Source organism: Balaenoptera borealis (genome assembly GCF_965194805.1).
Source record: "Balaenoptera borealis genome assembly, chromosome: 10".
NCBI lineage: Eukaryota > Metazoa > Chordata > Mammalia > Artiodactyla > Balaenopteridae > Balaenoptera > Balaenoptera borealis.
This window is the reverse complement of record NC_138874.1, coordinates 81,036,732-81,058,685: the sequence shown is the minus strand read 5'-3', so window position 1 is coordinate 81,058,685 and position 21,954 is coordinate 81,036,732. Positions and strand designations below refer to the sequence as shown.

The following is a 21,954-nucleotide window of genomic DNA, read 5'->3' as shown; positions in this document are numbered from 1 at the left end:
AAATAAATCAGGAGGGGAAATGGTGACTTCCAAGCCATATTTTCAGCAAAACCTTTAAGAAGACAAAGAGGCTTGGTAGTTTAAAAATTGAAAGGACACACCCTAATTGTTCTTAAAATAAGTAGACACTTTGTTATCCCCATTTTATTTAATTTATTTTTTATTGAAGTATAGTTGACGTACAATATTATGTTAGTTTCAGGTGTACAACATAGAGACTCCATATTTTCAAAATTATACCCCATACAAAGTTATTATAAAGTATTAACTCTATTCCTTGTGCTATACATTATATCCATGTGACTTACTTATTCTATAACTGGTAGTTTGTACCCTGTTATCCCCATTTTATACGTGAGAACATAAGGCTAATGAATAGCCAGGATCTTGGTCTAGTGAGAACTGGATTACAGCTAGAATCTTGATCTAAGCCTCAAGCCTCTGACCTAAGGTCTAATGCTTTTTTAAAAACCTCTCTCTACATTGCCTGTCAGAAAATCTGAATATGAGTAAGAAACAAACAAGTTCTGCATCAATGCAACCTGTAAACATACTCAGGGTCATCACTCAATTTTACATTTTGAGTAAAAGCTTTACAAATGTAGTTGGTCTGTAGGTAAAATCTCTTAGATTTTAGGCATGCGTGTTAATTGAGTGGAAAAAAAAAAAAGAATAGCACTCAACCACAGAAGAAAATGGCATCATTAAGTTTTGTAGCCTGAGGTAAACTGTTCTCCTAAAGGAGACTGTGTATGTGTGTGTATGGTTGGTTTCGGTGGGTGGGAGAAGTCAGTGATTAAACATTGGAAAAAGGAAAGATTATTAATTCCCTACCGTGTATGCCTCCATAATATTTACAGTTTCTTGAAATCTATGCTACTGCCCTATGAAATCCTCATTTAAAGAGGAAGGAGCTCTAAGGAAAAAGTTTGGAAAGCCAAGGGTATATGATAAGGGGTCTCCAAGTCCTTGCCTCACTTCACCATTGCTATCTTCCCCCTCTCTCTCTTTTTCGCTTCCCTTCCTTTTCTTTCCTATCCTTCTTCCCACTTTTCTTGGACCAGGTGGTTTAAGCTTCTCATTTGACTCTTTTGCTTTTATTTCCCTTTCCCTGGTCTTGGGGGGGAATCACAGCCTTGAAGACCTGTGTGGGTGCTTGGTAAAGAAACATCCATGGAAGGAGCAAAAACTCTCCCAGGCATTGCTAATCCACACAAAGTAATTGAGAATAAAGAAATCGGTGGGGATCTCATAAACTATAATGGGGATTCAACCATGGTCAGTGCTATTCAAGAAATAATATAAACATGTTAATTTCCATCCTTGAATATAAACATGATTGTCCACCAGGTGTTTGTTCTCTTTCCATCACTTTGAAATCCACAAACAATTTAATATCTTAGACCCAGTTAAAGGGAATCACATACCTTGAAGAGGAAGGGAGGAATGAGTGCAAGTTTGTTCAACTGGCTTTTGGTATACTTCACCGTGGCAACTGGGGCTAATGCATAGAAGGCTTTGATTTTTTGAGCCAGCGTGGGATTGGTAGAAAAAGCGATAAAACCTGAAAAAGAACAAGAAAATGTGAAAAGGTGTGTGTGTGCATGTGTGCTTTACAAGTGTGACATTACTTTGGACTTACTAGGGGTGCCATCTGGGACAACCTGAAATCGACAAAATGATCAGATTTTAGTATATTTGTTTTACTTTCATAGATTCTCTCTAGGAACATGAGGGTAGAACTTTTTGATAGTTATAATAAACTCTTTCATCTGACTTTAGAAAATAGGCCAACTTTAGAATAATCATGTGGTAACAAAAATGTTATAATTTATATTACAACAGGTTTGGTTCAGTTTAAAATTATCTAATCTCATAACAATGAGATAATTAACATTTAATATGAGTAGGGTATATGAGTGGAAAGGTTAAAGCACAAATTTGAAATATGTCCAAACAGAGTTTGAAACCTGGTTCTGCGATTTATTAGCTTTGTGATATTGGAAAAGTCACCTAAACTCTAAGAGCCTTAGTTTCCTCATCTAAAAATGCATGTAATAATGAATGCTTCCTTGGGTTGTTTAGGAAGTACTTGAGGTGAATCATGTAAAGTATTTACCAGGAACTAGTCACATAGTAAATGCTTGACAAATGAGAAGCCGAGATAATTCCAACATCTATATACAATAAACATTCTCAGCCCGTCTGCTTTTAATTGTTTTCATGAACAGTAGCATATAAATAGACTGGGTTCTAATCAAAGAATTATCAACTTAAATTCTTTACAGTTGAATTACATAGGACAATCTCTCCCTACTGTTAATAATGACATATCGACGAGACTCAATAATGTCCTGAAACAAAATTTTTCCGATTTATACAACGGCCTCAGTTACATAATATCCAGCCTGATCCCAGTGGAGGAAGAATGGTCTTTCCAAGAGCACTCTGTTTATTAAGGGATTCTTTATCTGGTTGCCTAACTCTGCAGATATCAGCCAAAAGATCACCCAGAGTAAGCAAGAATCACACGCAAGGAGCCTGAGTGGGTGTCCATGGGTCCATATAAGGTCAGGACAGGTGACTTCTCAGAATAAACTTAATCCCACTTTAGACACAATTCTATCAAGGATACTTATCTAACTTTCAAGTACACACCAGATTGATTGGAAGATGTAAATTAGAAGGCAGAAAAAATTTCCCGAAATTTATGAGTATGGTGACATAATGACAGACTCTCCAATGGTGAGAAAGAAGAATGAAAAGAAGTTCAAATGAAAGGAGTGCAAAATTTAAATACTCAAGAGACTTGTAGGTTGGAGTTATTTTGTGTCAGGACAAGCAGTTCTATTGATAGCAATAACTCCGAAGGAAATTGTTGCATTTCAGCTAAATGCAATCATTGTATAGCCCTATATCATTGAAAAAAAGTTAAGCTATGTTCAACATGTTCTATTTTAAAAAGCATGGGCATTGGTCATAAGTTGAGGTAGATTTCCATCCAGAAGGGTTAAAGTTTGGATAGTTTTGGAAACTAAAGGAGTAAATTTTAGGAATCTAGAACATTTCTCACTTTTTAACAAAGAATTTGAATCCATGGTTAACCATGTGTTTTGTTGCTGTTCTTCATTGCCCTGATTTCTCTTCGAGTCCAAGGCATTTATTCAGCTGAAGCTTCAGGGAGACTTTTGATTTTGCATTTGCTCAAGAGAACCCAAGGTCCCTTCCTGGGTCATCCTGCATTGAATGACTGGTCAACAAGTGGGTAAAGGGCCAGTCAGCTAGTCCCACTGATGAAGACTCTGAAGAGCCATCTCATACAGAGCTGGCTGAGGACTTCTGGGGACTGCATCACTGCTCAACTTCTCCCTCTGCCTAGTCCTGCTTTTTTGCCCTTTCCTCTAAAAGTGCTTTTATTTAAAAAAAAAAAAGCACAAATCCTCATCTCCTTGGGCCCATAATATATTACACAATGACAGAAACATTGGGAAGCTCTTCCTCACTGACCCTTTTTTCTGTCTAAAATTCTACCAGTGGGATCCATGCTTTAGGATGAACAAGCAGTGGGAAGAGAACTTCCACAGGCTTCTACCAACTATTTCATCCACTTTCCTGAATATGTCCATATATGGACATTCAGATTGCTTAGAATTGTAGTAGGAAGTAATGTCACTGGCTAACAGTGAGGATCAGCATAAAAAATACACCATTATTTCTCCCATATAATCCCCTATTCCCCCTTCTGCTTTCATCCTTTCTCTTCCCTTTACAGTTTCTCTCATGGTCGCTTAAATTTCCTTGATTATGCTTTTGTCCCAAACATTCCACCAAAGTTGCTGTTAGAAAGGTTCCCTTATAGCTTCTAGGTTGCCAGAACCAATGGTCAGTTCTCAGACTTCATTTCACATGATTGATCAAAGCCTCTTCCACAGTTGACTGCAGTATTTTCCTAATAACACTTTCTCTACTTGTCTTCCAGAACACTAGACATTACTGGCTTCCCTTACGCCACAGTCACCATTATTTTCCAGTTTATTCACTTGATTCGTCCTCATCTCCCAAATCAATTGTGGCCCAGGCCTTCGTGCTTGGACCCCTCCTCTTTTCTGTCTGAGCTCAATTCTTTGGTTATTGCATCCTGTCTCATGTACTGATGATTCACATTTTGTATTCTCAGCCCCATCTTCCCTCCTAAACTCCAGATTTGTATCTACAGTTGATTGCTTGACGTTCCACTTGGATCTCCAATAGCACCTAACACTTGGGTCCAGAACTGAGCCCCTGCTCTCCCCACCACCTCAGCTGTTCTTACTGTCTCCCTCGTCTTCGCTAATGGCATCTCCATCATCTCCGTGCTCTGGCCATAAATCTTGGTGTCATCCTTGACTCCTCTTTCTCTTACACTCCATATCCATTATATAAGCAAATTCTGCTGGTTCCCCCCCCCCCCCTCTCTTTCTATATATATATGAAATACGTCTAGAACCTAACCAGGTATCTTTACCACCCCCTCTTCTAGGTCACTATCATCTCTCCCCTGGGTTACAGTAAGAGTTCAGTGACTGCTTTCTCTGCTCCAGCCCTGTTTTCCTTCAACAACTGGAAGGATCCTGTTAACATGTCAGATCATGTAACTCCTCTACTCAAACTTTTCTATGGCTTCCTTTTCACTCAGAGCGAAAGCAAAAATCCCTACAACAGCCCCAAAAGCCCTGAATAGTCGGCCCTCCTCACCACTCCCACCCAACTCATCTCTGTCTCTCTCAATCTGATTCATCCACACAATGAACAGCCCCATTGCTGTTCCTTGAATGTGCTGCGTGTGCTGTAGCATCAGATCTTTTGTGCTATCTGTTCCCTCTTCCTGGAATATCAGTCTTCCAGGTATGAGCTTGGCTCACTGACTTCCTTCATGTTTACTTAGAAAGTATTTGGTGGTGTTCCTGGTATAAAATTGCTGTGTACCCCTCTGATGCTCCCTAATCTGACCCCCTGATTTATTTTTCTCTTCATAGTATTATCATTATCTAGTGTAGTATATATTTTACTTTTGTATTTTTATTATTTTCTCTACCTTCTCCTGCTAGAGTAAAAGTAGTAGGAAGACAGAGATTTTAAACTATTTAATTTTTGCTGTATTCTTAGGATATATTATAGGTGCTCCATAAATATGGTTGAGTGAATGGAATAAACTTAGACCAGAGCCTGTGTGGTACAAAGTTTCAGAGCATTGGTTCCTGACCTGGTATCTGAGCTACCCTATTTGTAATAACTGTGTTACCTTACACGAACTATTTATTTACCTGCTCTTAATTTCATTATATATACAATAGGAATAATAATGGTCTTGTATCATTGGGTTGCTGTAGACATTATATAATGAATGAAAAGCAATTAGCATGATGACCAGCATGTCTGCATAACCACTGGGAAGGGGTCTATATGAACTAAACTACCTGCTAACTGCTGTTACCTACCAATGGTGGTGCCCTGGGAATGGCCAACATAGTGTAGCTTCTTCTGTCCAGTTTTATTTAAAATGAAGTTGATTGTGGATGGAAGGTCATATGTAGCCATTTCATCGAAGCTGCAAGAAAAAAAGACAGAATAAAATTGAATATATTTCCTTGCTATACTTTCTCTAAGTCAAACCTATTTCAGCTAAGGTTTCCTTTGAGAAATAGAAAACTAGATTCTCTAAGCATTGCTGCTTATAGACTATTAGTGAGTGTCAGGGGCTCTTTGGGGTGGCATCTCATAAACAGCTGACATCATTTCTGAAGCACAGCATTACAGCTGCAATTTAACCCAAACACAATAGTAGCTGTAGCTGGGGAATACTTCTACCCTTGAACCTGAATGTCAGATTTAATCATCATTTGTATGTTGTGTTCCACTGCCATGTAATATGAACAGATGCTCTATTTTATTGTTTACAAATCAGCCAGAATAACCTTTTGAAAATGAGAACAGGCTATGCCACTCCCCTGTTGAAAACTTTCCAGAAGCTTCTCATTACACTTAGAATGAACTCCAAGGCCTTCACCAAGACCTACTCAGCCTGGCCTGATCTGGCCCTTGTCAGCATCTCTAGTCTCCCCTCCTCTCACTCGCCCTCTTCCTCGCTACACTCGGAACACGCGAGCTTCTTTCACTTCCTGGAACATCTAAGAGCACCTTTGCACCTCAGCATCATCGGGCAAATTCTCTTCTCCACTTCCATTAGTAATTTCTAGGAATAAGGCACAAGAGGGCCAGTGAGAGGAAATCTTTGATAATCTCCCCATGGTGTCAGAATTTCATTGTCTTCCCCACCTCCACTTGAATACTGACGATGACAGGTGCTATTCATGAACCCCAACTGGGTTTAACCTTCTAGTAATCCGTGTGGATATTCCTTCAGAATCTGCTGGGGGCAGCAAATTTCCTTGCTTCAGTCATTTCGCTCATTCCTTGTGGAAAAGCATATTCAGGGAATCCCGTAATAGTGGTTGCTGGGATCACAGACAGTTTGGAGGAAAGGCTACCCTTGGAATGAGGTGTAAGGAAGAATCCAAAAATGTATTAGAATGAAGATGACTTCCTTCTCCTCCTATTTGGAGTGTAATTTGTTAAAATGAGGCTGGATTGGAAACAGTGAATACCCACGCCTTTTAACTCAATATTTATTTTCAATCGTCCCTTTTCTTTACCTGAAAGCCCAGAATTCAGCTGAGTCTGGTGAATAGAATAAATTTCTCCTGGCCCAGGTATTTCCTCTGCTGTTTCCCAGCCACACATCATATCCAGCATCCGCCAGGAGGAAGCCCAGGCTGTTGCTGGGTAGGTTGGAAATCCAGTTTGTGGCCGATGCGAGGAAACCATGCTGCAGAAGCACAACAGGTCTCTGACCTAAAGAAGAAAATTGTTAAAAGCTTTATAAACTCACTCCTTATTCTCAGATAAACATGAAGATAGAAACAGGCTTTTATATGACTAGAATTTAAAAAGTTTGCTTGGTGAGGTGAATATTTCTGAATATGTTATCTTAATTGTGGTGACAGTTTCTCAGATGAAAAAACGTGTCAAATTGTACACTTTAAATATGTGCAGTTGATTGTATGCCAATTAAACCTCAAAAAGCTATTGAAAAAATTATATTCTAAGGAAATTCAGCATTATGTTAATTAAGTGGGTCTTCTATTCAGGGGCTCTGAGTTTCCACCCAGAACGACAAACTAATATCATGGGCCAGTGTGCTTCACATCAGAGAAACCAATGTAAATCTGGTATCACTCAGACCCTCAGCTTAATCTCAGAGACCAAGGTGGTTCAGGTTTTTTTTGAATAACTTAATCTAGTGTTTTATGATTAGAATATTTTTGACTGGAATGTATTTGATTCAGGATTTGAGACACTCATTTTTTTCCCTCATACCAATCCTACCTAAATGATTAGCATCATTCTTCCCATGAGGAATCCGATAGACCTGAAGGACGTAACCATCTGCAGTTATAACTTCATGCATTTCACTTCGGTAACCCCAGTAGGAAATCATCTGACTCTGAATGCAGAAAAGACAAAACATTTAGCTTCATGAGTATGCTTGGCCACTTTTGATTATTAAAATAGAATTTCTTATTGGTTGGGGTAACATGTACTATGTAAAGAAATCTTTCAGACTTTATAATAAATCAAAAAGAAGTAATGAGAGCAATAGTGTCAATATCTTTGGAAGTGTTTTTTAAATATCAGTGATATGAATAACTTACAATATTCATATTGGCTTCAGGGTTCATCGCTTTTTTTCCAAGGAAACAAAATGAATTTCCAGACATGTGGATGAAACACATTGCTACAAGTAGCCACCACATTTTCAACCTATTAGGGGAGAAAAGTTATTGCATCATGTTTGTGTTTAAGGAGAGCCTGAGAACAAGGACTCGCCGCAGAGGGAGCAAGGCCGGCAGATGGCAGGAGGACCCGGGTCCGAGGATCCAGTGCTTGGTATATGAGATCCAACAGGGTCTTGTCTTCAGAGAACTCACCGCATCGTGAGGAGAGAGACAGATGTGTAAAGAATCCTGCAGTGGAGTGCATCATGTGCCCAGATGAAGACCAAAGCCCAGAAAAGGGCATGTCCAGTCCAGGATCCCTCATCAAGGCCTCATCAAAGAAGGACTTTGACTTCTGTCTGGAACCTGCAGATTCCCATGTGATCAAAACCACGGGAAGGACACTCTCAGGCTTGCCTGTCACAGGGAGAGGGCTGGGGGGGCTGGGGCATGGGGCGGGCGGAGGGCAGGAGTCCAGCCCCACACTGTGCCCCATCATAATGGACTCAGCAGTGTAGTCCTGTCTGCTCACCTCCCCAGGATTGTCTGTCCTTCCAACCCATTTCTCAAACCAGGTTTCTAGCCTTAGCCATGAGTGTCTGCAAAATCTCTACCTGAGTTTCAAAATGTTGTACCTTCACTTTAATAATAATCTAAACAAACTGACAGGAGCATAAAAAAATTTTGCATGTTGTAAATGTTACAATATAACATAAAGTCATGATATTGAGCTGCCTTGCTATTTGCTTCACAGATTTTCCATTTATTACCTTATCTGTCCTACTGTTCTCCTTGTTTCTCATCACTTTGTCAATTAGTAGGTTTTCACAACACTTCTGCTATTCTGGTAATTTATTCAGCTTTATACATGATTCTATTTTCCCAGAGGACCTTTTATTTATCAACCTACCCTTGTAGCCTTGATGTCAGAGCTACCATTTACCATCTGTTATGGTTTGAGTTGGTTTCCCCCTGACAACCCGAAAAATAGATATGTTCAAGTCCTCAGCTCAATACCTCCGAATGTCACTGCATTTGGAAATAGGGTTATTACAGGCGTAATTTAAGTTAAGATGAGGAAATACAGGAGTAGGGTGAACACTTAATCCAATATGAGTGGTCTCCTTTTAAGAAGATGGCCATGTGAAGACAGAGACACACTGAGAGAATACCATGTGACAATAAAGGCAGAGATGTAAGCTATTCAGCTGCGAGCCAAGGGGCAAAAGAGTCTGCTGGACAACCACCGGAAACCAGGAAGCGGCAATGAAGGATTCCTCTACATGTTCCGGAGGGAGCATGGCCCTTCAGACACCTTGATTTTAGATTTATAGACTCCCCAAATGTAAGACAATAATTTTCTGTTATTTTAAGCCACCCAGTTGTGGTACTTTGTTCCGGCAGTCCTAGGAAATTGATATACCATCTGTCAGAAAAGGGAGAGAGAATTAATACCCGGAATGATCGTCTTTTTTGAAACTGTGAATAAAACAGGGAAGTCTGTCTGTTTTGTATGTGAGAACTTCCTTTAATTCCCTCAGAATGGCAGACTAAATGTTACTCAGACATTGACAATACAGAGAAATTTTTCTATTATTGCTTTAAAATATCTGGATTCAAAGATGACCTATTAAATAACTCTTGTTCACTCGCTGTACTACACATGATGCATACTAAATCAGTGACCATTGTTCTGTTTTGAACTTCTAGGTGTCCTGATTCCTCTCCATTCCTACTGCAAAGATCTCCATCAACTCTTCCCCTCTCCCTAATGGATACTTTTCCTAAGGGATGCCTGCACTAGCATAATCCTGCTCCCACCCTGACCTTGGAAATGCTCCACTGTGTTCCATTTGCAACCTTGTAATTTTTTCGAAGTTTCAGACTTTTATTTTCCCCTACCCTCTTTTTGAAACCATCATATCCAAATGTGGCTGTAGTTTCCACAGCTGCAGTCTTCTGCTCTAAACTTGACATGTTTATTCGACAAGGAAAATGTTAGCCTGAGGGATACATGAAGGAATGGCATGTTCTCTGCCTTCAAGAGACTTATAATGTAGTGATAGTTCAGCAGTACCAGCTCTTTCTACTTGCTCTCTTACCCGTACTGTCCATGCATTTCTCATTCCCTTCTACTTCAGGTCTACTCAGGGCCTATGTGCTTGCTCTTAAAATCCCATAGGTAAACTGAAGCTTTAGATATAGTCAAACAGAAGGATGACTAGGTACCAAGGTAGCTATACAGCATCCTTCTCAGTCCTTGGCTCCATAAACATTTGCTGCTCAATAAGTGAAAATTAATTATACTATTAGTAGTACTGCTCAAACCTAATAAGTCTCTTTGTTAGCCTCATACTTTCTAACTAAGAGCTAAAATTAAATTTAAAATGACTGACCCTACTATTCCTAAGAGCTGCCTATGGCCCTTTATCTTTTATCAAAAATTAAAATAAAAATTATTTCTCATTCACTATATGAACCACAGCAAGGCTTATTAGGATTATTTGTTCCTTAAGAAACAAATTTGTGTATGTTGTTTTGACCAAGGCTGTAAAAAGCTCAATTCAAAGCTCTCAGGTTTTGACGGTAGAGGAAGACTAGGAGAGAAGGCAGAAAGGAAGGTAAGAGGTAGGGGTGAGAGGGGGAGAGTGAAGGAGAATGATATTTATATAGGATACTAGGATTGGTGACTGTGAGGGACCTAATCTGGTCAAGTCTGCCAAACTGGCCTTTTTTCATAACTATAAACACCATAAACATTTCTTGAATGTTATTTGAATCACTAAAATAAATGAATTTTTCCAAAATACCCCACATACATTGTTAATAAATACTGACTATGTTAATAAATACTGAATATGTTTTCAAACTCCTTGCCACTTCCCGTAGAGATCGTGAATAGAGTACCATTCTACCCACACTGGTTTGAGAAACAGTCAGGTTTGATTTCAAGTTAGAAACTGCATAGTGAGGAGGTAGAGCCCATTGGTAATACAGCTTGTTCCTGTTATACATTCAGAGCATTGCTTGTTCTTTCTTTTTTTCAAATGTCCTGAAATCAAGCCCCAAAGGAGAAAAAGAGAGAAGAAACTTCCTAGAAAAAAAAATTTTTATATACATATAATCAAGCTTAAAAAAATCAATGGAAAATTATATTTTACCTAAGGTAGAAATAAAGTTCACAAAACATATCAATATATTAATTTTGAAGTATATTAAGTAAACTTTATAACACCAGAGAGTCATACTCACTGTCACCACACTGAATGCTTTCTTGAAGGTAAATGAAAAACTTAATTCTCTTCTTCCTTCTCTCTCTCACTAAATACCCATGTATTTATAGGCGTACATGTGTGTGTTTTGGGTGACCTTTCCTAAAAATGTGTAGTCACTGCATTTCCAGTGAACTCGCATATTTGCCAAATGGCAAGTCAAATATTGCATAAGTAGTAAATTCACAAGAGGATATGGTTCCAATACATCCTTAGAGATTCATTCTTTTTGATTTGTCACCTCCTGAAACTCTGCCTCCAACATCCTCATTCTCTGAGTTTTCTTGATTCTGGCAGCTATCAACTTTTTTCCCACACTTGGGTAGGAGCACTTGAACCTATAAAGAATTATATTTACTTTAAAACAGTCAGTATGACCCCCTGGTATACTTTTCAAAATCTGAGAGAAAAACAACTTTTATCAAAAGGTTTTGATGGTTGTTTTTGCCTAAATTATGAAATAACTAATACCAAGTATTGCACATGTGAAAAAATGAAGTTTTATTTATTTATTTATTGAAATGTTGTTTTATTAAGAACACTTAATAGGAGGTCTACCACCTTAACCAAAATGTTATGTGTACAATACAGTACAGGGGCAGCACTGGTATACCGGGATCCTCTCTAGTGTGTTCAAAGTCGTATTTTTCTTTTCTCCAGTGGTGTGCTGGAATCTCCCTTCCAGATGGCTGGACTTCTATAAAGCCTTTCTCATCCACAGGTGTCGGCCCACATCGGCATTCCCCAGGTTTTCCCAGTTGCAGCTATGAAGAGTTGGGACAGTTTCAATGGCTTCTGCTGGTTCCACAGCCCATACAGAGGTGTGTCTGCCTACCAGCTGCACAGGTGGGTTAGACTTTTCTTGGGTCCCTGGTAATATGGTGCTGGATTCCACAACTCCCAAAGAGACTTTCTTGTTTGTGATGGATATTGATTTTTAGTTGTTAAAAAGGGGAACAAAAAGGAGGGACATTTTATATCACCTTGATGCTGATGTCACTTCTTATTGTTAAAATGTCAACTTCTCTTAAATTTTTCTATTTTTTTCTATATTCAGTAGAATCCCAGTAAAAATTTTATCAAACTTTTTGGTAGAAATTGACAAGCTGATACTAAAATTAATATAAAAAGCAAAGAACTAGAATATTCAAAGAAAATAAAAGAAAAAAAACAAGTCAGAGTATTTCTCTCTGATTTCAAGACTTAAGTTACTGTAAAGGTACTATAAGCAAGAGAGTGTGGTAAACAAAATATTTCTATATCCATACAATGGAATTCTACTCAGTAGTAAAAATGAGCAAACTACTATTACATGCAACAACATGGATGAGTCCCAGAATCATTCTATGGAGTGAAAAAAATAAACAGGCATCCAAATCATAAAAGAAGAAGTAGGGCTTCCCTGGTGGTGCAGTGGTTAAGAATCCGCCTGCCAATGCAGGGTACACGGGTTCAATCCCTGGCCTGGGAAGATCCCACATGCCATGGAGCAACTAAGCCCATGCGCCACAACTACTGAGCCTGTGCGCCACAACTACTGAGCCTGCGTGCCAAGAGCCTGTGCTCCACAACAAGAGAAGCCACCGTAATGAGAAACCCACGCACCGCAATGAAGAGTAGCCCCCGCTCGCCGCAACTAGCGAAAGCCTGCGCACAGCAACGAAGACCCAATGCAGCCAAAAATAAATAAATTAAATAAAAAAATAAATTTAAAAAATAAAAAAATAAAAGAAGAAGTAAAACTTTCACTATTTGCAGATGACAGATATTAAATATAGAAAACCCTAAAGACTCCATCAAAAAAGTTAGAACAAACAAATTCAGTAGAGTTTCAGGATACAAAACCAATATACAAAAGAGTGTTACATTTCTATTCACTAAAAATGAACTATCAGAAATAGAAATGAAAAAAAAAATCCCTCTTACAATAGCATTGAAAAGAAGAAAATACCTAGAAATAAAGGTAACCAAGGAGGTGAAAGACCTATACACTGAAAACTATAAGACATTAATGAAAGATATTGAAGAAGACACAAATATACATCAAGATATTCTGTGCTCATGATTGAAAGAATTAATATTGTTAAATTCTCAATATTACCCAAAGCAGTCTGTAGGATCAATGCAGTCTCTATCAAAATTCCAATGGCGGGCTTCCCTGGTGGTGCAGTGGTTGAGAATCTGCCTGCCAATGCAGGGGACACGGGTTCGAGCCCTGGTCTGGGAAGATACCACATGCCGTGGAGCAACTAGGCCCGTGAGCCACAACTACTGAGCCTGCGCGTCTGGAGCCTGTGCTCCAAACAAGAGAGGCCACGATAGTGAGAGGCCCGCGCACCGTGATGAAGAGTGGCCCCCGCTCACCACAACTAGAGAAAGCCCTTGCACAGAAATGAAGACCCAACACGGCCAAAAATAAATAAATAAATAAATAAATAAGTAAAATTAAAAAAAAATTCCAATGGCATTTTTCCCAGAAATAAAATAAACTATCCTAAAATTTGTATGAAAACATAAAAGACCACAAAGAGCCAAAGCAATCTTGAGAAAGAAGAATAAAGCAAGAGGCATCTCACTTTCTGGTTTCTAACTATATTACAAAGATATAGTAGTCAAAACAGTATGGTATTGACATAAAAACAGACACATAGATCAATGGAAGAGAATGAGAGCCCAGAAACAAATGCACACATATATGGTCAATTAGTTCACAACAAGAGAGCTAAGAACATACAGTGGAAAAAAGAGAGCCTCTTCAATAAATGGTGTTGGAAAAACTGGATAGCCACATGCAAAAGAATGAGACTGGACCACTATATTATACCATGCACAAAAATTAACTCAAAATGGATTAAAGACTTTAATGTAAGATCTGAAACCATAAAACACCTAGAAGAAAAATAGGGAGTAAGCCCCTTGACATCAATCTTGGCAATGATGTTTTTGTATTTAGCACCAAAATGGCAAGCAAAAAAAGCTAAAATAAACAAGCAGGACTACATCAAACTTAAAAGCGTCTGCACAGCAAAGGAAACCGTTAACAGAATGAAGTCAATCTACCAAACGGGAGAAAATATTTGCAAATTATGTCTGATAGAGAGTTAATATCCAAAATATATAAAGAACTCACACAACTCAATAACAAGAAAATGGTTCAACACAAAAAATGGCCAGAGGACCTGGATAGACATTTTCCCAAAGAAGACGAACAAATGACCAACAGATACATGAAAAGGTGCTCAACATCACTAATCATCAGGTAAATGTAAATTATAACCCCAATGAGATATCAACTTACACCTATTAGAATGGCTATTATCAAAAGACTAGAAATAACAAGTTTTGGCAAAGATGTGGAGAAAACGGAACACTTATGCACCATTGGTGGGGATATAAATTGGTACAGCCAGTATGGAAAACAGTATGGAGGTTCCTCAAAATATTAAAAACAGAAGTATTAATGATCCAGTAATTCTGCTTTGGGATATTCATCTAAAGAAAAGGAAAACACTAACTGGAAAAGAAATATGCACCCCCATGTTCTTTGCAACATTATTTATAATAGCCAAAACATGGAAGCAATATAAGTCCATTAATGAATGAATGGATAAAGAAAATGTGATATCTCTATCTATCTACCTACCTACGAATCTATCTAAAAAATTCAGCCATAAAAATGAAAAGAATCTTGACATTTTGGACAACATAGATGGACCTTGAGGACATTTTCCTAAGTGATGTAAATCATAGAGAAAGGCAAAACCATATGATCTCACTTATATGTTATCTCAAGAAACAAACAAATGAAAACTGAACTCATAGATAAAAGAGATTGGTGGTTGCTAGAGGTGGGGGGTAGGGATGGGTGAAATGAGTGTATAGGATCAAAAGGTACAAACTTCCAGCTATAAAGTAAGTAAGTCATGGGTATGTAATATACAGAATGGTGACTCTAGTTCATAATATTGTATTGTATAATTGAAAGTTGCTAAAAGAGTAGATCTAAAATGTTCTCATCAAAAGAAAAGAAATTTGTAATTATGTGTGGTAATGGATGTTAACTAGACTTATTGTGGTGATCATTTTGCAAACTATACAAAAATCGAATCATTATGTTGTACGTCTGAAGCTACTGCAATGTTATATATCAATTATATCTCAAAAATTGTCTATTTAAAATTAATTTCTTAAAAAATAGCATCAGTTTAAGAAAAGTTCGTTTCGACTTCACAACTTATAATTTAGTAATGCCATGAGTTTTTTATCATTACTGTCAAATCTGGAAAGCCCTCTGTCAAGGTTTTGTCATATGTGTGCTTTAAAATTTCAGGACAGTTCAAGTCTCCCTAAATACTTAAGTACTCTCTAAACTGACTACATTTTTCCTAGATGCCTTTCAAGACTGTTATAAATAATTTACTTACACAGAAATTACTGCAAACTACAAAAATATATTACCCTATATTTAGACTATATATATTCTCAGCTAAGTGTCCATAGGCAAATTCCAAAACTTCCCATGGCCATGCCAGCACTAGCAAACCAAAGGGGAACAGTGACAAAGAGGAAATGAGAGTGGAAACATCCAATGGTCTTCATCAATTGTGGTTAATATATGTTGATTTCCAAATTTTGTAAAAATATATCACATTGTGAGTCAATTAGAGAGCCCTGGAAGGGACTTATGCAAGTGAGGGTTTTGAAGCTTAAGCTTTGTGACTTTCACAGTCACTCCAGGTTGGCTTGGAGAGGAGCACTCAGGTTTCGAGAGGAGCAGGGGAAAAGGTGGATCTGAGAGAAATGAATGATCTAAAAGAAAATATGTAAATTTAAAATACATGCAATCTATTATAATGGACAAATGTTACCATCCTGGAATAAATTTATTACTCTGTATTGGCCTCCACCACCATCCTTTGCCCAGACACTCAGGAGTGAGTGTGTGTGTGTGTGTGTGTGTGTGTGTGTGTGTGTGTGTGTGTGGAGGTGGGGGGCACCTCAGGTGAACGTTGCATCCGTTAATTGAAAATAAAGAAAATCTGTTTTCTTTGTGCTTCTGAATATAATATGAATAAACGTAGGACATTGTTTTTAAAAAGACAAAAAAATACCTCTGTGTTATTCAATTTATATAAAATTATAGACAGTGAAAACTGATCCATGATGACTAAAATTAGATCAGTGTTTGGCTGAGGACAATTATAAAGGGATAAATTAGTAAGGAGCACGAGGAAACTTTTTGGGGGTGATGACAATGTTTGGTATCTTGATTAGGATATTAGTTTTCTGGATGTATACATGTAGTAAAACTCATAAACTTGTGCCTTTTAAATATGTGTAAATTAATACATATAGCTGATTCACTTCGTTGTACAGCAGAAACTAACACAACATTGTAAAGCAGTTATATTCCAATAAAAAAAAAGAGAAAAAAATGTATAAATTAATGTATTTCAATTGTATTTCAAGGTAGACAGAATAAGAGAGAGGCCTTTTTTCAGAATGATCTTTGCACTCATTCCAAAGGTGTAATTCAAGCAGATAGGGTGGGTGTTATGAAGCCTGGACTTTGGTTTTATCTTTCTTTGGAATTCCTGGTCTTGATCTTGTTTTTCCTGAATCAGTACCTATTGATACCATCTGACTTAACTGGCCCTAGCAGAGGCATCACTCACTTGGTCTTGAAGATTATGGCCTCTCCCACTCTCTGAAGTTTATCTTAGCGTAACTCCTAAACATCTATTATGGTGATCTTTCTAGACCAAGTTTACACATGACATATTTTCATATAAACTCCCAATATAAATAGACTACATTCTTCATGAAATCCATTGAACTTATTCATTCATTTTTAAAAGAATAAGCCTACAGAGAAAATATTTCACTGAACCACAGATAGCAATTTACCTATGAACTCCAAAGACTTTATAGTTTGAATTGTGTGACTTACAGATACATTATAATGGTAATTAATTTAAAGTCTTGTCAAGGAATAAATAATGTGAGAAAACTATTATTTTGGGAGAGAAGTTAACATACCATTTTTTCATTTATCCATATTCTTGTTTATAGAAGAGATGCTTAGCAAAAAGGTGAGGTATGACATATATGTCCTTACTAAATGCTAGACCTGTGTAATCTGCACTGCCTGGTATAGAACTCAGTATTGTGGCCTGATAGTGCTCAGTAGATGAAGATTAAGTTGCTTCTCAGATTTAAAAGTAGTATCTGGAGATTGTAGTTAACTTATCTCTGACCTAATGTATCTATGGCTGCCTGATCCTATACTCAAGTTTACTAGGTGTACACAAGGTACTTTGCAGAAATGAATATTTTAATATTTCTGCCTAGTTAGTACTTTCTGAGCAAATAAATCTTCAACTTGAATGAAAGGACAAGCCTTGGAAGTTAAAAAGTGTTAGACCTAGAATGATTTGCTCCCATTCAAAGAGTAATGAATCTTATTTCCCTGGAATCAGTTGCTTTCATTCTGTGGTAGGGACTTTCCCTTTCTCCTCCTGAGAAAATTTGTTCACATTCAAAGATGGATGCAACTCTGGGTCATGGAGCCAGCCATTTACATTCCAGTGGAGCAGTTTTCTTTCCCTCTCCTAGGAGGTGAGGTGGCAACTAAACAACTGTCCTATTCCTATTGAAACTGCTGGATTCGTAAGTCTAGGGTTCTTCTCCTATGGCACAAGAGAAATCCTTTGCGCCATGGGCCTAATCATAATATAGCTTCAGAAGGGGAACAGATTGAGGCATGAGGAACTGATGTGTTTATTGCTACAATAGTCTTGCTGATCCAGAAACTTTATGTTTACTTGTAGGATAAAATAAATGACTAAAGATATTAAAAACTTATCAGGATAGTTCCAGTTAATATCTAGTCAGAAAACAAGTACACTAACAATCACTTCCATAGTTCAGTTCAATAGACGTACAATTTTCAGATTTCCTGAAAATGCCAACTAGGGAAAACATTGTAGTCTGTGGGAACGACCTCACTGTATCTCAGTGAGATCACATGCAATTTTTCTAAAGAAGCTATTGCCATACAAAATAAGCAAATGGATTACCAGTAATATGAAGAGTCTTTGTACTGTGTAGATTTGGACAGCAGTGTCTTTAGGAGCTAAAGGTTAGGATGCTCACAAATGCATGGAAATATCCGGGAGACTTTTACAACTGTTCAAACAACTACTGAATAGCTAATGAGAGTTCCTGCCGGTGCTGCCATCCACGGGGATGCATAATGCGTGAAGCGAATTCCGGAGCTGTTGAAAGAGGGAACCAGAGGTAGGCAAGAGTAAAATAGAAGGTGACATAGAAAATACAAAAGGTTGAAAGAAAAGTTTCCAAGCACCTGTGGGGCAGGGTCTAGAAAAGTAAAATGAAATGTTCTCAACTGCTTTAGTTAAAATAAAAGTAGTTAATGACAATGTGATAGAGGATAATATTGTCAGCTTATATAACATTTTGGCATATCTGATATGTTTTGACATGAATTCTTTGTTGGCAGAGGTGAAGTTACACAATCCCGTTGAGAAAAATGATACCTAACTGAATGTAAGAATAAAGATATAGTATGTATGCAAATCGAGTGTTTACATTTCATGGGACACAGTTACAAGTTAGACAAGACCTAATATTTGTGGCCCATCTTGGCTAAGTTTTCATCTTCCATGGACAGATGGTGTTGGGTAGTGGAGGGCAGAGTGAAAAAGGAGGCAAGTGTTTCAGAGAGCAAAGAGACTTAAGGTGGACCCCTTGATGGCAATCTTCTCCAGGCCCAATTTCGTCAAACTGAGAAAAGGAAATGTATAAACCAATGAGGAGATTCTGGATTTTTATACATGGCCTTGAAATCCTAGCTAGCCATGGGACCCCGAATCATTCTCATGGCTACATAAGGTAGAATGGCCAACCATCACCAAGTGACTTAAACCATTAGCTTGGATCTTGATGTTTTTGGTTTTTAAAGCTAGACCCTTGATGTTTGGCCTGATAGCTACACATGCTTGTCTGATCCATTACATTAACTTCACAAAAAGACAACACCACATTTGGGCTTGATTTAGCATTTTATGATTGAATTTTACTAGTTTTATAGCACAATTTCTATAGGCATAAGCTTTCCATTGTCCTAACATTTCATGATAAAGATATGATTGTGAGTTAGTGTATTTAATTGTATTATACTGATATGATATTTTAACTTGATATATTTAAGATACATACTTTAAAATATGTAGGGAATGATTTGAAATGAATAAAGTTATATACATTTGAAAGTTTTTGCCTACAGCAGTGTTGGGGAAATTAATTTTATGATGTGTAAAAGTCACTTTAATTCATTTCCTATTTCATTATACAAAAGTTTTAAAATTTTTTTTTTTTTTGGCTGCGTCACAGATCTTAGTTCCCCAACCAGGGATCAAACCTGTGTCCCTTGCAGTGGGAGAGTGGAGACCTAACCACTGGAGCACCAGGGAATTCCACAAAGTTTTAAAGCTTTATTTACTCAGAGAAGAGAAGGAAGGGAGGAGAGCAAGGATAAGGAAATGAAGAAATTCTACTTTGAAAAGGAAGAGGAAGAAGAAGTTTCCAATTAATTTTTTTCCTTCCAGATCTTTTGAGATATAATTCACATACAATACTGTGTAAGTTTAAGGTGCACAGCATAATGATTTGACTTACATGCATCATGAAGTGGTTACCACAATAAATTTAATGAACACCTATCAACTCCTACAGATTCAAAACAAAAGAAATAGAAAAAAAAATTGCCTTGTGATGAGAACTCTTACGATTTAACTTCTTAATACTTTCATATATAACACAGAGCAGTGTTAGTTATATTGATAATGTTTTGCATTACATTCCTAGTATTTATTTAGCTTATAACAGGATGTTTTTACCTTTTGACTATTTTACATTGTTGGCGCTTACTCAAGCAGTGCCCCAGAAGCAGCCCAGACCTGATGGCAGCAGGGTGCCAGATTTTCCATGACTGCCTTGCTGTAAGCCCCAGCCCAAGCCACATGGGCACGCTCACTCCACTCCACAGCGCAGCACTAGATCTGGGGCAGTTCTGACTAGGGAAATGATGTGATCGTGGGCTTCATCTGAGCAGAACCACAGACACCTACACAGGCAGGTCATCAGACCTCTGTAAGCACACACGCTCCACTTGCTTCAGCACTCTTCTCCTTTGGGGCAAAGGTCCCAGTACAGGGAGAAGAAAAAACACACACTTAAAGGGAACAAAACCAGCTCAAGCCCAACCCTCAGCAACTTGAGAGTAGACCCTGTCCCCGATAGGTCAGTGACAACCACTGAGCAGAGAGGAAGTCCTGCTTCATTCTCTACACAGCCTTTAGCTTCTCTATCACCAGCCACACACGGCACCAGGGTGATAACTGCCAGCACATCCTGAGGAAAGACGTGACTGGTGTCCACATCAAATCTAGCTCTCCCACCAAAGGCATTGGGCACATGCAGTCTGCATATAGTTACTCCCACATAAGAACACTCCCTCAAGACCACAATAGGTAACTGTTTCCACGAAATTCATAGAGACAGAGAAAGTAAGGTAAATGAAAAGGCAGAGGAAATATTCACAATTGAAAGGGCAAAGAAAACCCCTGAAAAAATAATGAAACACAAATAAACAATTTACAAGATAAAGAATTATCTTGTGATAACAAAAATGCTAACTGAATTAGGGAAGAGAATTGATCTAAACACAGATCATTTTAACAAGGAACTAGACAGTATTAAAAAGACCCAATCAAAAATAGATAATTCAATATCTGAAATAAAAAACACTCTAGAAGCAATGAATAGCAGACTAAATGAAACAGAAGAACACATAAGTGATCTGGAAGATAGAATAATGGAAATCACCCAATCAGAATGGCAGACAGAAAGACAAATGAAAAAAAAATGAAAGCAACATATGATATCTCTGGGATAACATTAAATATGCCAACTTTCACACTTATAGGGGTTCCAGAAGAAGAGAAAGAAAAGAGTATCAAAAGTATATTTGGAGACATTATGGTTGAAAACTTTCCAATCTTAAAGAAGGAAACGGATATCTAGGTCCGGGAAGCACAGAGTCCCAAAAGGTGAGCCTAAACAGACCCACACCAAGACATATCATAATTAAAATGGCAAAAGTTAAAGAGAGAATTCTAAAGGCACCAAGAGAAAAGTGAAGAGTCATATACAAGGGAACCCCCGTAAGGTTATCAGCTGATTTCTCTGTAGCCTCAACAAATTTAAGGGGATTGAAATTATATCCAGCATCTTTTCCTACCACAATGGTATAAAACTACAAATCAATTACAAAAAGAAAAATGGGAAAAGAAGAAACACATGGAGACTAAACAATATGCTACCAAAAAAACCCCACAATGGGACAATAAAGAAATCAAAGAGGGAATAAGAAAATACCCCAAGACAAATGAAAATGGAAACTCAACACTCCACAATTTATGGGCTGCAACAAGAAGTTCTAAGAGGGAATTTAATAGTGATACAGGCCCTTCTTCATAAAACAAACAAAAAAAACTCAACATAACCTTACACTTAAAGGAACCAGAAAAAGAAGAACAATTAAATTTTATGTAGACAGTTTCCATCTGTAGTATATCTATAATGAATATTGCTCTATTCCTATTTGCTATTTTATAAATCAATAAAAATGTTACACAAACAAGTTTTAACTTCAAACATTCTTGCTTCAGTTGTTGGCAAATTCTATATGAAGCTGCATTTGGAAGGGAACTTCTAGATCTAGACAGAATTCTAGCTTGAGAAGAACACTAAAAACAGGTCCCCTTAATTCTCAGAAGCCCTAT

At 37.7% G+C, this 21,954-nt stretch overlaps 1 protein-coding gene across 1 annotated transcript in view; it reads right to left on the bottom strand.

The window, feature by feature from the left end:
- LIPJ (lipase family member J) overlaps positions 1-21,954 on the bottom strand; it is a 54,208-nt gene that overhangs the window by 6,590 nt on the left and 25,664 nt on the right. Inside the window, exons 9-12 of the mRNA XM_082339471.1 lie at positions 7,426-7,543; positions 6,693-6,891; positions 5,478-5,587; positions 1,428-1,564 (exon numbers count right to left, since the gene is read on the bottom strand). Of these exons, the coding sequence (XP_082195597.1) occupies positions 1,428-1,564; positions 5,478-5,587; positions 6,693-6,891; positions 7,426-7,543 (564 nt within the window). The remainder of the gene's footprint in view (positions 1-1,427; positions 1,565-5,477; positions 5,588-6,692; positions 6,892-7,425; positions 7,544-21,954) is intronic.